This window comes from Schistocerca gregaria, chromosome 2, assembly GCF_023897955.1.
Source record: "Schistocerca gregaria isolate iqSchGreg1 chromosome 2, iqSchGreg1.2, whole genome shotgun sequence".
NCBI lineage: Eukaryota > Metazoa > Arthropoda > Insecta > Orthoptera > Acrididae > Schistocerca > Schistocerca gregaria.
The window spans coordinates 943,576,050-943,589,269 of NC_064921.1; the positions used below are offsets into that span (position 1 = coordinate 943,576,050).

General features: G+C 35.0%; 1 protein-coding gene across 15 annotated transcripts in view; it reads right to left on the minus strand.

Annotated features, from left to right (window-relative positions):
- Nucleotides 1–5,351: 5,351 nt before the first annotated feature.
- Nucleotides 5,352–13,220, minus strand: part of LOC126335395 (pumilio homolog 2-like) — a 550,606-nt gene continuing 542,737 nt past the window's right edge. For all 15 annotated transcript variants that reach the window (XM_049998621.1, XM_049998625.1, XM_049998620.1 and 12 more), the window contains 2 exons: nucleotides 12,336–12,504; nucleotides 5,352–11,120 (listed from right to left, as the gene is read on the minus strand). In XM_049998621.1, coding sequence (XP_049854578.1) covers nucleotides 10,853–11,120; nucleotides 12,336–12,504 — 437 coding nt within the window. In that variant the 3' untranslated portion in view covers nucleotides 5,352–10,852. The remainder of the gene's footprint in view (nucleotides 11,121–12,335; nucleotides 12,505–13,220) is intronic.

Below are 13,220 nucleotides of genomic sequence, written 5' to 3' on the forward strand. Positions count from 1 at the left end.
CCCAAAGGAAAGTGTGTGCTGTAAACATAAAAGCTATAGCTTGCAAGCCTCAGAAAACAAAAAAAAAGAGGAAATGGGTCCAAGATTGGTTTAAAGAATGAGCCGCTTGTCACATGTTAATTTACTGACTGAAATAGGAATCACAGACCTGAAAGATTTTATACATTGTTTTCCGACGAGTCCTGCATCATATGACACTTTATTAATGATAAAAAGGAGAAGCATAATACGTCAACAAGAGAGGCAATTGCATTCAACAAGTGATTAGAAGTAACTTTTTAATCTGGCAACAGAGAGGTCATTCTAATGCTCAAAGTTTAGTTATGTACTGTCAGCAAGCACAATTAGTAAAATTCTATGGAAACCTAAGTAGCAATTATATCTGCTTGGCAAGGACCTGTTCGGGAAATAAACGTCAAACTTTTTGCAGCTAGTGATGATTTGGTGAAACTGACAGACCTCTTACAAATCTCTGCAGATATATTGCATATTTTTTGAAATGCGAGTATTTTTCAAAACTGCCATGTATAATACAATTTATGATATCTTCCGTTAACAATCCGTAAGTGGCATATACAATGATTACCCTTGCACACACCTCTTAAAATTGAGTGTTAAAAGATTTCTTAAAAAATGAATGAGAAGGATGATATACACAATGGCAAAAAAAAGGGGGGGGGGGGGGGGCAGTGCAAACTATTGCTGTGTGCCAGTCTCCTGAAGCTCTGTCAACATCTGAATGGAAATATTGTCAAAACAGTCAACACCTGACCTCAGACGTTCAGTACGTATTGACAATACTAAGAGGATATTTTGTGATCCATCAATACAGTATTTCTATGATTGACAATATATCAATAAGCACCCTCAGACGGTTAGTATATTGACAGTTTGAGAATATTATTGAACGTGTGAGAGCCCCTTAATTTAAAATCTACAACCTCTGACAGTGCTCCATTTTTGCCCATCTGCCTCCTCACAATAGAAGTGTACCTATCAAACAGTTCACCTTTCTTCCCCGAAGGAGGATCACACACTTTTGAAACGTAAATGTATTACTTCGTATCAGCAATACTGGAGTTGTGACATCTGGAAATAAGTACTGATCAGCCTGTGTGGGTGTTTTTAATTTTTGTACTATTTCTTACCTAGATTTTCTGTCTTATTCAATAACACTGAGATCATGTAACCCCGAGACCAGGTGGTAGGGAGGGCCACACACAAACAACCTCACGTCCATGATTGAGATGTTGTCAACACTTCTGACATATCATTTCACCCTGTGAACACCTCGCACACCATCTTTTTAACAGGGGTCTGTTGGTGTGCAGAATTCACAGTCTTATGTAGGCAAGTGAGTCACATCACCAAATATGGCTTCTGACATACTTCTATCCTGATATCAGTGTTTATCAACATTTGTGACATCAGTATGAGTGACCTCCTTCCACACTTTGAGCACTCAACTGTGGAATTTGTGCACCTGCACTAAAATCGTGTAAGGCAGTAGTTGTTGATGGCCAGCGTGTTCACCAATTATTATCATCCACAAGTGAACTAGGGAATGGTAAGCTGCTCTGTGGTGATCTCTACCAACAAAATTTTGTTGTACAGGAATCTTACTATCCATCTATTGAGCTGATATTACAAGGAGCATTCAGAGATTATCTCCAATAGTACTTTTATGTTCTTTATTTATTAGTCAATATGAGCCAATGTGTATGGGATCCCTCAATCCACTCACTAACAGCATCTATACGCTGCTACCACCTTCATGGTGACTTCATTATTGTGTCACTGAACCACTGTTTGGTAGTATTATGCAGCTACTTGTGGACAGCTGCCTATAATTCTTCTTTGTTGCTAAACTGTTTACCTTATTGTCCATCCTTCATGTTACTGAATAAAGCATAATCAGATGGAGAGACATGGTGAACACCAGCAATGTCAACTTTTCAGTCATAGCAGTAATGGTGTGGGGTCACAAGTTATTGTGGTGGAGGAGCACTCCTGTTCACTACTTTCTCTGTCACCGTAGCTGAATCCTGCATCAAAGTCATGTAAGGCCTGTAGACGGAGCAATGAAATTTCTTGGGTGAGGGACTCCCATGATGTTTCCAATGCATGGCTTGGATTTTCTTTTCAGGTGTATCGTAGTGAAACCACGATTCATCACCAGCCACCAGTTTCTCCCAAATATCTGAATCCCCATTCTTTGTTTCCAATAACTGAGGACTGTCAACTGTTCTCCTTGTGAGCCTGTGTCAAGTACCATGGAACACAAACTGTTGTCAATAACTGAGTCAGGATTTGTGTCGCCGAGGCCTATTTGCCATCCCAGTTCATAAAAAAGGTTATGCACCTACCAGCTCTAATCAACTGAGACACAACCTGTGCTCCCCAAAGACCATGATGTTGACGGACGACCAGTACTCACATCCTTGAGTGCAGATTCTCTTCCACCAGCAAACCCAGTGATACAGTTGTAAACAGTATTTTGTGCACGAGCTTCTTGATGACACACTGAAGTTAAAAGTTTATGAATTTCCATTGTTTTGACTCCTCATTTCCACAAATACCATGTGCTCCACCTGTATCCATAATAGTCACCTTACATCCTGTGTAGTGTAACATGGGTTATTTATGAAGATGCAGATGGGGCATATACAGTCGTGTAACACAGCGACAGCAAGGCACGGTACACCAAGTGCAGTAGTACTTGTTGGACGTGGACCTTTACGCCTTGGTGGTGCCCCTTGAAGGGGTCATGAACACCTCAGAGAAAACAGACATACTAGGAAGTAAATTCTCAATACAAATGAAGATCACAAATCTTAGATCTTAAGTGTGTGTGGTTTCAGTTGCCTGAGACTGCAGTCACGTGTTTGTGTGTGTGTGGTCTAATGTTGTCGAAGGCCTTACTGGCCGGAAGCTTTATTTGTGACAGTCTTTTTGTTATGCCTATCTGTGACTTAGGATCTCTGCTGTATGGTGAGTAGTAACTTTCCTTTTCATAATATTGTTACATTCCATCGTGGATTCTCCATTGTTTGATTAGATATCAAGTTTGATGTGGTACGATGTACCTACTGATGTATGTGCATTTATGTCTTACTAATATTCGCTGGCTTCACAATTGATGTACACAGCTGTAATAATACAGAAGACTATTGCTGAAGAAGTGTTCGTCATTCTGTAGTTGGAAGTAGTGAGACACAATCGTACAGCATCAGCCTGCCTGCAGACGAAGGCAAGTTCATGCACAGCCGTGGTAATGAGCAGCCACACCAACTTAAACCGCATCGTACTTAACAAATATGCCACACAGTGCTCCCTACTCGTGGTGTTGCAGTAAAGTCCAGGCCTGCACATGCTTGCCTATACACACACAATAAAGGAAAATACTGCACTTGTCCACAGCTTTCTCTACTCGCCAACAAACAAGTGCTGTCCTCTGACTGTACACACTGTTCACAACTGCCACCTAGCATTTCCATTGTGTACTTCATCGCCCTACAAGAGGATGTGCTCATAGTGTATTTGCAAAACAACAAAATTATAATCATTTCCAAAAGCCACTCATACACACATCCTGTACTTGATGATCCAGCCAAATGTCACAAGTTCTGATGACATTCCCATCAAGGATCCACCAAAAACTACATTTGCTATGGTGATGGGTCTCCGTCCTACATTGCCAACAATCTCTCTACTTCCATTGTCCACGTGTGTAGAATGATCATAATACAGAGAGGAAAAAAAATTGGGAACACGACCAGGACCAACAACGACAGCACACTTTCATATACTGCCATGCTTTTACACTCCCCCACTCCAACACACAAACACAAAGGAGAGGGGGAGGGCACCATACTGTTTCATCATTAAAGCATTCCCCTCAATAGTCTGTGTCTATGGACTGGAATGGGAATTTTGTGACTTGCTGTATTCTTTAGTTTTTCTTTGCATTCATGTCTAAATGTACTTTGACCTGTCTTAATATACCACTGTGTGTATTCATTGGTTTTGTTTTCTGTTACAATATCAAAGTTAGTAAATCTGAGACAAAATCTATTACAAGCATTCAACTTACACCAACACAAACTATTTGTCCTCCCTCATCTCAACTTCACAGCCTGCTGCACTTATTTCACACAAAGTTGGGCAAGAAACTTGGTAACAATGATTTCATCAATAAACACTACAGTAGTTAGTCTTATTAAATAACAGCAAAGTAAATAATGATCCAATATGAAAAACAAAAAATCTGAAATAGTGCAAATGATTCATAATTACATATATGGCCTTGGCAGTAAAAAAAATTACACAAACTGATAAGGTTTATTTTATTTAATTTTTGAAGGAGAAATAACAGGCTTAGTTCCTAGGCCTGATCCATTTTCTACTACTCATCTTCTCCCTCCCTGCACTGTGAGAAGTCTGTTTCCATACACCAATAGGTATGATTATCAAGGATCTGCATTCACACAGCAGTATACCAAAAATGTCACTCACTCCTTTAGAACCACAATATACGAGGTTTTTATTTCTGAATTTAAGATATTCTTATGTAAATTAAGAATAAATGAAACAAATTCCAGAATGATCTTAGAAGCTCTGTCAGTTTTTCAAACAATAAAAGCCTAAAGAAATGGAAGTGGATGAATTGCAACTACATAGTATAGGGTGTAAGGCAGCAGTCGTTCTTAACTGTTTTTCATATAATTAGTAATGAGTTTCATATGTCTTCAGTGTTAATTGTTAATGCAGCTTTCATGTTTGTTTCTTCCTTTTGTTAATGTGCACCTTGGCTTGATCCACATTCCTGTAGATTCTACTTTACACTAGGAACTATGGAACAGAACATACGAAAGAATGAATGAATGGCACACACGCAAAAAAACTGGATACATATGACTTCTTCCTGTGCTCTGACAACATAAGTACAAATTATTTTACTAGTTTATTTTCAGTTGTTTAATGTTGTTACATATAAAAATACTTGTGTGAAGTTTTCCATGAAACACTGATCAATAATGTATTTCCCAATAATATTGAATATGATAACATGTTGGAACTCCTCCACTAACCCACATTTGAATGTCAGGAAATCAGTTTTCCACTTATTTTTCACTCCAAAGCAATGCAGTAATAACTGTACCCATAATTTTAACTGTAAGTGACGAGAAAGAAATGCTATTAAATGGATGAACTATACAAAAATGCAAAAACTGGCATGGAAATGGAAGAGCATGGAGAAATATAATAGTGCAGTATTATTAAGAATTGAATTACACCATTACTTCACATGTTTAAAAAGATTTCAAACTGAAAGAGCCTATTGCCTTGAATTAAATGATCATTACAGAAAGTTTATTTTACTCACAAGTAAATTGTTACATTTGTACAACAATATACATGTCACTTGAATAAGTTTTCTACAGAGATTAATCCACAAACACATTTGAAAAACTTAGGAATTTAGATACAGAAAAAAATCAATCCTGCTTACCATACAGATCTATTTACACCTTCTCCATGTAGGATCCAGTGGATTACAACTAAGAGTTTGCTGGTCATGTAGTGGGTTCCATGACATTTATACAATATAACAAAATTATAAAAAAAGCTTTTATATATAATGATACACCCAATAGGGACTTGACAAAAATCTACATACAACTAAAACTATTTCATATTTAAAAAAAGGGATACAGAGAGTATCCATAAATAATGTAAACAAACACTATTTTTAACCACATGAAGATAATGAATTGCCTTCACTGTCTTAAAAAAATGGTAAGAATGCTGATAGCAGTGTTGAATGCTAATAGAAAAACTACTGCATTACTCACTTTTCCCAATCTGTATCAAGAGTGCTAATATGTGTTGCAAATGACAATGAATGACCACTTTTGTTTGAAGATAATGAAACACCTGTAAAGTAACACCTGTGGGGACAATTTCTTAAAAAATACAGATGAATACTGATAAAAACATTATGTAATTTATCTTATTTCTGGAAAATAATTGATCTTCTCCACTTTTGTGATTACAGCACTAACTAAGCAGTAAAAACGGTTTTTGGCAGCAGTTTCAAGGCCGAAAGTGTCAGCACATTTATAGCAATTTGGAAATTATGTAAAATGTGTATAAAAGAAAACAGCTACTGGACACAGGTGTAAACCCAACAGTGTACATACTGGAATTGTGTGTGATTTATGTGTTTGGGGACAAACCATGAAATAGTTGTCATTTTATTTTAAATGGAACCAGTGAATGCAAAAAAATAAATAAATAATATTAGGACACTGGCTACTGAATTCAACGTCAAGTGAAGGAAACAACTGACTGGATCCATCATGTTTTGAACAAAAAGCAATATCTTTGTCAAACCCTGCTTCCATGTTAACAATAGAAAAAGATGCACTTAAAACTCTTATGTATAGATTTACACACAATTTACATTCAGTTTATATATATGTTATGTGCACTAAGTAATGGATGTGCTTCACAAATGATATAAAAACTAAACATTTCTTTTCTACATTTAAAACACATGGAAAAGTTTCCATAGGAATGGATGACAGAATATATGTATATATTTATTTATATTTACGTACAAAACAGCCTAAATTGTTTTCATACAAGCATTTGCATTAGCTGATTTATATTTTTTTTTACAATATATAAACACCAAAACTGTGCAAACCATTCATTACATACATTATACAAATGCGAATATTTGATCAATAGATTTCATTTCACATTATTTTTATACTTTTTAATCCTTTACATCAGTCTTGATGAAACTTTAAATATATATTTATTTATAATGATTAACTATCAATTACATAGACATCATGCTTACATTCATGAAAACATTCACAGACTGAGGCAAAATGGATGAAATAATGAATTATTTACATGAAAGTGACTGACTGGGATTATGTGACTACTTACACAAACATTTAAAATTCAGACTGACATGCATTTTTCCTTAAAAATATACAGTAATAATGACAGACAGGAAAAAATTTAGCAACCAGCATGCCGCAAATCTACAAAATTCAAGCCGTAATACAAACAGATAATATGTTTTAAAACATCAGATAGATTAAAGGAATTTTTTCTGCTGCACAACGGCTGAAATGAATATGAAAATTGCTCTTATGAGCTGCAGAACACAGGCTCCATCTGGTGATTTGAAAGAGGAGCAGCAAGAGCATTTTAAAAAGAAGAAAAAAAAAGAAAACCACAGAAAAACCTAAATATGTAGTAATACTTTTATGTGCACTGTCTCCTCACCTACTGGATTTATGAATAAAGATGTTGAGTAATGTACCTTGGGTACAAGCACAGTTAAAAAACAAATAAGGTGTGACATGATGCCATGGAGTACGGGCATACAGAGAACAGGAGTACTTGTGAACTACAGTTCACATATCATCTGACAAACCTTAATTGAAAGGGAACCACTCTTCAACAACTGTGACAAAATTTATGGAATGTGAACACACAAAATAGCTATAATTTTGTCAATAATGATTGCTTCCAGACACTACTTTATGAATTGATCAGTAATACCTCTATCAGTTCCACAGTGATACACAGGATTTTTTGAAATATATTATCTTTTGAAAAGAGGGCTCAATTTAGCATATGGAGAGATTTTATTCCTTCTGTAAACAAATCCCTTTTATAAAAACTGGGAACTACCTATGATTACTACTTCAAATTTTCCATCCGAGCTCCAACTTGTCACAGAGAGCACACAAACGTTTCGCAAAAGATCTTACTTTCCATTTGTGTGCTCCTTTATCAGCAAGGTCATGACTGCAGAACATTTAGTCATTTAGAAAATAAAGACACTGTCTTGCAATTTCCCGACATTGAAATAACATTCCTTATGCAAAGAAAAAAATAACATTCAAGTACGTGCAGGGATTCTTTCATTTCAGAAAATGTTTATATTTAGTTCCAGAACTTATCAGATTTCCCAATCAAAGAAATTCCATGAGGTAAATGAATTATCTATCACTGTATTATTCAACACTTAGGTAAATCCGAAACCATCCAGCAAGACCCTTCAAGCATTGTTGTCTGGTTATCAAAATATTTTTTTGAAAAAACCTCTCTTGTACCAAACCAAGCAAGATCCCTCTTTCAAATAATGACTAATCAACTTCAGTTTAAAAACAGAAAATTACAACAAGTGAATGTAACAAAGAGCTGATAGAACTCTTGTCCTGAAGCTATCACGAAGAGTAAATTAGGTACTGCACCCATTACTCTTATGAGATGTATCAATAACGGTAATTTTATGACATTAATAATTACATAAATACACTACAACAAAAAGTAAGCTGGATGTCAAGACAGTTTACCATCTCCAAAGAAGCCCAAGAAAGATAATTCCAAGAATATATAAACAGAAATTAAGAGCAACTACACAAAATGAAACTACATAAGTAACTAAATTTTATTTTCATTTGTGTAATTTGGATGACCAAATGTTAACGAGGTAAATTATCGAACACTGTAAATGGATACATTACATACAAATAATAATGTGCAAATTACAAAATAACTTCTAAGGGTTTATAACTCCACTGTGAAACATACAGTAAAAATGTTCTTAGAGAGGGACCTGTAGACAAAAGAGTTAATTATCTTTAGTTGCACATTTAAGGAACAGTAGAAATAAATATATCTGACAGTTAATCCAGGTTGTGCTCAGCAGAATAGTTGAAAGTATCCAGGAAGAATCCTTTACACGAAGAAGTTGTTTTTATTAACGTGTATCTTTTTAAAAACTCAAATATATGAAATGGATAGCAAGTCCTCAGAGGGACTTGTGTCACGAATAAAAACTGTCTGCAGTCACAAGTGCTCAACCATGTAGCTTTATATAGGTATGAACGCAGCTCCTGTTATGCTACATGTTCAGTTCTACATTTCCATTTCATATTTTTTCTTTGAATAAGAATTTTTTGTTCTCTTTTATTTTTTATTGTTAATCTGATTATGAAAAATAGGTACTTTTGTCTTTTGCCTGTACACTTTACATTCTGAATATGGCATATGTTCATTATTTGACATGATTTTTGTTAAACAGATATTACTTACAAAGAAATTAATAACAAGTTATTTATATATATATGTATGTATAATCTTGGTACAAATATTTTATCAACTGTACATATCATATTATTACAATTCACTGTTAAAAAACTGGGATTTGGTTTCTACATACAATCACTCTGGGAAAGTATCGAGTGACACAGACTGAAGAACTTCCTGCAATGGAAGCTGAGCCACTGTAAACACTCATCCAAAATATATCAATATAATGGCTCTTTATATATATTCTATGCATTTACTTCATTTCATAAAAACAAATGCATTAAAAACACCAATTTCAAACATCCACAGCGGTAGCATATCTGTATGTACATCAAAATAAGAATAATACCCAAAAAGGAATTAATTTCAGAACTGTGAGCTTTGAAAGTTACACCAGTTCAGTAAAGGCATGTAGCCCTTTTACCTTGGCTCTAATACTACAGTAAAATTCAAAATCATTAATTTAACAATGATATTAAGCATCCACAGCAAATATATAAGACAGACAGAGAAATAACCAGCAAGGTAGCATGGAGTTTACTGTTTTCAATACTACAACCTCATGTCTTGTGTTAAATACATCAATTTTTAAGACTGATGTCATAACCACTTTCATTCCCTCTGCATGTTAGCAGTGTGTGTGTGTGTGTGTGTGTGTGTGTGTGTGTGTGTGTGTGTGTGTGTTGTTTTGCCTCAAGATCAGTAAATATATGACAAAAACTTTAAAAAAGATTTAATGTTTACTGTTGCCATCTTCTCTTAAATTTCAATAACTACAAATGTTTTCTTAGTTTTCTTTAAAATCCCTTAGCAACTATTACCTGAGGGGTTTATCACAATTTGATGTTCCATTTAATGAAATTATTTATGTTAAAATAATTATTTCCCCATGTGAAAACAGTGTTTGCGAATGTGAACTCCATTCTCTCCTGCAGAAGACATGTCACGTTCCAGTTATTATTTCCAATGCCTTCCAGTACTAATTTCATTGTGTTTATCCACTAAATGTTTACATACAGTCATTTAGTTTTGATTGTAACAGAAAGAAATTACATAGTTAAATGGCTCCTAAAAAAAGAAAGTCTAAAACAAAATAACTGTATTCCTAGGCTGCAACATGCCTACTAGTGCATGCTGTTTCAAGCAACAGTATACAGGAATTTTTATTTATTGTAAATTGATTGTTTGCTGACACAATACTCACTGCATATGAAAATATTTGAATACTCCCGTCACACTGCTCACCTAGTTTACTTCAGTTATCAGCAATCAGTTGTCTATAAACCAGATTGTATCTCATGAGATATGCCATATAAGCTGCATAACTTTCATTTTGTAATATTTTCACAGGTTAAATGAATGACTGTTAATTTTAACGTCAGCAAAACAGTATTTACACCAATAAAATTGTGCCTATCTTTGATTCTTATCTTATTCACATTCTTCGGCGAGACTTATCTCATGCTTGCAAATATCCACATCTTCACACAGATCATCACCAAGATGATGATACATTACATACAAAATCCAAATGCATTACTTCCAGAGCAGTTTTTGTGAGAATGTCACAACTTAGAAAAAAAATTAAAATAAATGCGTTTCACTGAAAATTCATATGTGCTGATCAGTTTCTTCCAAAACTTGCGTTAAAAGTGTAAGGTCAAACCTTATACTAAAAGTACATACAAGGCAGATGCTCTGGCAGTATGCTGCCCGATGTGTATCCCTATAGACCACCATTGCTCGGTGGGCCTATGGGGCCGAGATCAGTACTCACAACGACGGGGCCGCCAACTCCCATTGCTGATGCTGTCTTCATAAAAAATTTCTCAAGTTTTGCAATTATATGCTTGCCATACGTGTATTTGCGAAGCGAGTTCAGATGTGGTCGAATTTTGTGCATAAGAACCTTGCGCTGTGCAGGTTCCGATACGTCAATCATCTTCTGTACAACATAGTTAGCATATTGGTCCTTCATCATAACATGCAAAGCACTGCCAGAAAAGAAAAGAAAACACAGTATTTAAGAGTCTATTATATATATATATCTATTGCCTTTATATAATACATCAATCTCTGAAATATACAGACTGTATTATCTATTGCTGATATCTAACAAATCTGCATGTGTAGTTATATGTATGCTAATAGTAAATGTTAAACTGATAAATGAGAAAAATATGCAACAACTCTCACTGAAATATGAAACCCATACTGACATTTGCAGAAAATTAAGTAATAATTTTGGTAATAAAATATAAGCGCACACAACTACAAATCATAGTCTTCCCACATCAACAAAATCTCCCATTCAAACTCATTTACCAGCAAACACTTTGTAATGACTCGACTGTGTTTTTAATCACACTGTTTACAGTTTGCTACAGTAGAGCAGTGAAGTCCAGTTCAGCCAGTGATATTATGATCGATTTTTAGACTACGAAAGGCAATCCACCAGCTTTTAATTATATCTTATCACCATTATAACTATCCATATTCCCTTTCTGCTCACATTTTTATTGGAGCAGGTCAATATTAATGTTGTCCCAGCTTTTTTATACTAATGTTAGGAGATAAGGGGAGTCTGGTTTTTAATCATGAATATGTTACATGCATTATTATACATTTGACATTTTGGAGAATAATAATTTACAAGGAGTGCATGAGACTGGTTTCCGATTTTTAAAATTTTTGTACACGTACATGTACAAAGAAAATTAAGAAGGCTGGCAACTGAAGGCAAAGGGGAGAATAAGTTGCATTGTACTATGGTACTACAAATTGCTGATGATATTCTGGAAATAGTGTGGAGTCCCAGTACAACTCAATGAAAAAAATCATACACTTCTAAATGAAGAAGAATCAATGGAAATGTTTATTAATAGAAGGATGGAAACACTTCACTTCACACCAACCAAAATAAACAAACAGTATAAAGTTACAGAAAATGTGCTCTTACTGATAAAATGTCTGATAATTCGTTCTTTATATACATATCTACGTCTTAACAGTAAGAAGGATGGTTTTGTCCTCTACCAATTTACTGTACCTGTACACCAAAATAAACACAAGTTTCTTTTTTGTGGTGGTTGGCAGTAGTAAATACACAAATCAATCAAATCACACCTTTAGTACTGCAACTATGGTGCCTGAGAAACACACACACACACACACACAAATTTAACTGTAATGATAAGATTATAACTCACTTTTCATTGAAGCTGCAGACTTCCTCTATCAGAACTGCACGCTCAGCTCTTGTAGCATGAGTGACACACTTTTCTACAACGTTGGAAGCAAACTTGTGTTGTGAAAGCACCAGCACCTTTCCCCTTACAGATAGGATAATCTGAGACTTGTCTTCTGGCTTCCCATGTTCTGGAATTTGAAGAAATGCTCATAAAAGTTATGGTTTCAAAAATTATGAAAGAATCTCCATCAATGGAACCCATGGACGTAGTACTGTCAAAGATTAATTACCTACACTAACTGCCAAAAATTACAATAGGGGAAACTGTTACCCGCTGTGTATGATTATTTCACTGTGTAACTTTTTTGTGTCAACAGGTTTCAGATTGTGTACTGTACGAGAGACAGTCCACAGAAGACGTCAATACATTTTAAAAAGATCTTTACATGCATATCCAGACAAATAGTGGTTATTTAGCACAAACTAAGTAAATTAAGTGCTTAAAAGAATAATGACAGGCAGATAATTTTTCAGTATTATGTAAAGGACAGAAAGACTTAACAGTCTCCACTAGCTATGGTAAGTAGCAAGCTATCCTTTTCATAATACTGTCATCATTCCATCCTGGATTTTCCATAGTTTGATAATATAACGCAAGGTCAGCCTGGGCGAACAAAAGACATGTAACACACTCATGGCCATAAGTAAGACGGGAATCCAAATCCAATATTAGACAGTAAACACACAGCGAAGCATTTGGATGTAGACTGCTGAGGAAGCAAACCTCAACAATGCTGCAGTATTAAATATATCATATTTGCCTGATTATAAGCCAACCCTTCCCCCTTTTTTTTACAGGGGTTCCTTGAGAAAAAATATGTTCTGACTAATCAAAATTACAAAC